The sequence below is a fragment of the Otolemur garnettii genome, unplaced genomic scaffold (assembly GCF_000181295.1).
Source record: "Otolemur garnettii isolate 467f Iridium unplaced genomic scaffold, OtoGar3 scaffold00031, whole genome shotgun sequence".
In the NCBI taxonomy this organism is placed as follows: domain Eukaryota; kingdom Metazoa; phylum Chordata; class Mammalia; order Primates; family Galagidae; genus Otolemur; species Otolemur garnettii.
In genome coordinates, this window is record NW_003852426.1 from 784,094 (window position 1) to 787,563 (window position 3,470).

General features: G+C 42.8%; 1 protein-coding gene across 1 annotated transcript in view; it reads left to right on the forward strand.

Moving 5' to 3' along the window:
* MRPS18B (mitochondrial ribosomal protein S18B) overlaps positions 1-3,470 on the forward strand; it is an 8,842-nt gene that overhangs the window by 4,150 nt on the left and 1,222 nt on the right. The window contains exons 5-6 of the mRNA XM_003789262.3: positions 1,205-1,271; positions 2,616-2,675. Coding sequence (XP_003789310.1) covers positions 1,205-1,271; positions 2,616-2,675 — 127 coding nt within the window. The remainder of the gene's footprint in view (positions 1-1,204; positions 1,272-2,615; positions 2,676-3,470) is intronic.

Here is a 3,470-nt window from a genome sequence, read left to right on the forward strand (position 1 = left end):
AAAAAAAAAAAAAAGAGTCTCCTCTCTTGTGATTGATTTGCTGGCTGAGAGTCATTCTTTTTAATTAAAACTGCAAAATTCCTTTTAGTGAATATATACCTTATGTTCATCATGCTATTAGCTACGTTAATCATTTATACGTGGACATTGCAACGTCATTACCAATAGCAATCCCCAGATTTATGTCTTAAGGCTGACTTTAGAATTTAACCCCTGGGCGAGGTGTGATGACTTGTGCCTATAATCCACTCTGGGAGGGTAAGGTGGGCGGATCACTTGAGCTCACCAATTCAAGACCAACCTGAGGCACATACACCTGACCTGGTGGGTTTGAATCCAGCCTGGGCCCGCCAAACAACAATGATGGTTGCAACCAAAAAATAGCTAGGCATTGTGGCAGGCACGTGAAGTCCCAGCTACTTGGGAAGCAGAGGCAGGAGACTCGCTTGAGCCTAGGAGTTGGAGGTTGCTGTGAGCTGTGATGTGATGTCACAGCACTCTACCAAGGGTGACAACTTGAGGCTCTGCCTCAAAAAATAAAAAGCACACACAAAAAACAAAAAACAACCCGAGCAAGAGTGAAACCGTCTCTACTAAAAATAGAAAAACTAAGGCAAGAGATCACTTAAGCCCAGGAGTTGGAGGTTGTTGAGAGCTATGATGCCAAGGGTGACAAAGTGAGAATCTGTCTCAAAAACCAGAATATAACCCTGCTGGCTAGGTGTGGTGATTTATGCCTTTAATACTAGTCTCTGGGAGGCCAAGGCAGCAGGAGCTCCTGAGCCTCAGGAGTTTCATACCAGCCTGAGCAAGAGCAGACCCTGACTCTACTAAAAATAGAAAAATTAGTAAGGTATTGTGGCAGGTGCCTGTAGTCCCAGCTGCTTGGGAGGCTAAGTCAGGAGGACTGCTTGAGCCCAGGATTTTGAGGCTACTGTGAACTAGGCTAATGCCATGGTACTTTATCCTAGGGTAACAGAGTGAGACTCCGTCTCAAAAAAAAAAAAAAAAAAAAAATTTATCTATATATATGTGTGTATGTAACCCCTGCAGAAGAGACTTCTATTTGAGTCACAGTGACAGAATATGAGCTGTGCTTGTGAAATGGTTGAAGGTTGTCTAGTTGAGTGTGTGGAAATTGTGCACTTTCAGTTTTGATAACTCTTGCTGCTCTCTTCTGTTTCTCTACCTTTCTCCCCCACAGAACGTGAAGCTGTTGGAACAGTTTGTCTGTGCCCATACAGGTATCATCTTTCATGCTCCATACACAGGTTAGTCCATCATAACCACCACCACCAGAATTGCTTTTCCTGGGGGCACTCTTAATTTGTGCAGTTGGACAACAGATACTTGTTTAGTGGTTTTTGTGTGTGGTATAAAGTCTAATTGAACCTTTTTTTTTGTTTTTTTAAGAGATAGTATGTCACTTTGTCACCCTCGGTAGATTGCCATGGCGTAACAGCTCACAGCTACCTCCTGCTCTTAGGCTTAGGCAATTCTCTTGCCTCAACCTTCCGAGTAACTGGGACTACAGGCACCTACCAAAACACCTGGCTATTTTTTTGTTGCAGTTTGGCCAGGGCTGGGTTTGAACCTGCTGCCCTCAGTATATGGGACCGGAACCTACTCACTGAGCCACAGGCACCACCATCTGGTTAAACCTTTTTTAAATCATGGTTTAATGGGGATACTCACATGCTAAACAGTTACATAAGCATAAAAGGTACAAGCAAGTACTTCTGTAAGCAAACTACTTAAATATAGTTGTTAAAATATAAAATGGTGGTGATTTTCTTTCTATAGGGTTGCTTCGTTTTTACAGAAGGATTTCTTCACAAATTATCAGCTAAATTCTTTGATAACAGTGTCAATTCAATTAGATTTTTCAAATGTGGACTCTTAAAATTTTCTTAATAATCTTAATTCAGGATTATATTTATTCTCTTAACTATAGATACCAGGCAAGTCTGTCCCTGCTATATTTATTTCTTTTCTTATTGTCTACAGCTGCTTCTAGTTTACAGTCCAGAGTTGAGTAGCTGAGACATAGACCAGAGAACCTGTAAGGCTTAAAATATTTATTATATGACCTTAATCAGAAAAAATCTGCCAATTCCTGCTCTTGAAGCAAGATAAATTTGTAGTGAATCTGAACCTCATTATGGGAGTGGCAATTCAATCAGTTTTGTTATCATTTTCTTATAGTCAAGCTGTAAAAAGCTAAGACTATTGTTGTTGCTCTCTAGATTGTCTTCCACAATTCTGAAATCTCCTTTATTGGTTCTTTTTCTGGACTGTCCAACTGAAACCTCTCACTAACTACATTTGCCCTTCAAATTGTGTTCTGGTCCATGTCCTAGAGCCTTTACTATTAAATGGCTTCTCTGTAGTGGTTAGATCCTCCTGAATGTTAATCTCAGCTTTCAGAGAAAGGGAGAGGATTCTTCCCATTGGGCACATGCGGAAACTGTGGCCCACGGAGGGGACGAGAGAACAGGGTCATTAGGTAAAGCCAAGTCGTCTTCATGCAGCCCTTTACACCATACAGATGTAATTGTGTTCTTTTATTTAGTGATATGAGAATAAGCACCAAGTTTCCATTTTTCTCTCCACAGGTGTCTGTATGAAGCAGCACAAGAGGTTGACCCAAGCTATCCAGAAAGCCAGGGATCATGGTGAGTGTGAGAAAGGGGTACAAGGCAGTTTTGTTAGGCATGAGAAAGGTGCCTTGGGGCTGGAAGGTAGATGTAAATGCTCTTTCCTATTTGAGTAAGTAGCACTCAACATTTTTCCCCCACAATTTTTCTACATTCCATCATTCTGTCTCCTGAATCTCTTAACATTGTCATTGTCCTGTCCGCTTGTTTTTTGTCTTCCTTTCCTTACCCTTTCCTCTTATTTTACAATTTCTCGTCCCTATGCCATAGTGAGATCACAGGAGGATCATTTTTCTTTTGAGACAGTTTGACTTTGTTGCCCTCAGTAGAGTGCTGTGGTGTCACAGCTCACAGCAGCCTCCAACTCTTGGGCTTAAACGATTCTCTTGCCTCAGCCTCCTGAGTAACTGGGACTACAGGTGCCCGCCACAACACCTGGCTATTTTATGTTGCAATTCTCATTGCTGTTTTAGCTGGCTGGGGCTGAGTTGGAGCCTGCCTCCTTCAGTATATGGGGCTGATGCCTTACTCACTGAGCCACATGTGCCGCCCTATAGGAGGATCTTGGTATAAATTTCTTTCTTTCTTTCTTTTTTTTGAGACAGAGCCTCAAGCTGTCCCCCTGGCTAGAGTGCCATGGAATCACAGCTCATAACAACCTCCAACTCCTGGGCTCAAGCGAGTCTCCTGCCTCCGCCTCCCAAGTAGCTGGGACCACAGGCGCCCACCACAACGCCTGGCTATTTTTTGGTTGCAGCCATCATTGTTGTTTGGCGGCTCAGGCTGGGTTCGAACCCACCACCTTAGGTGTAT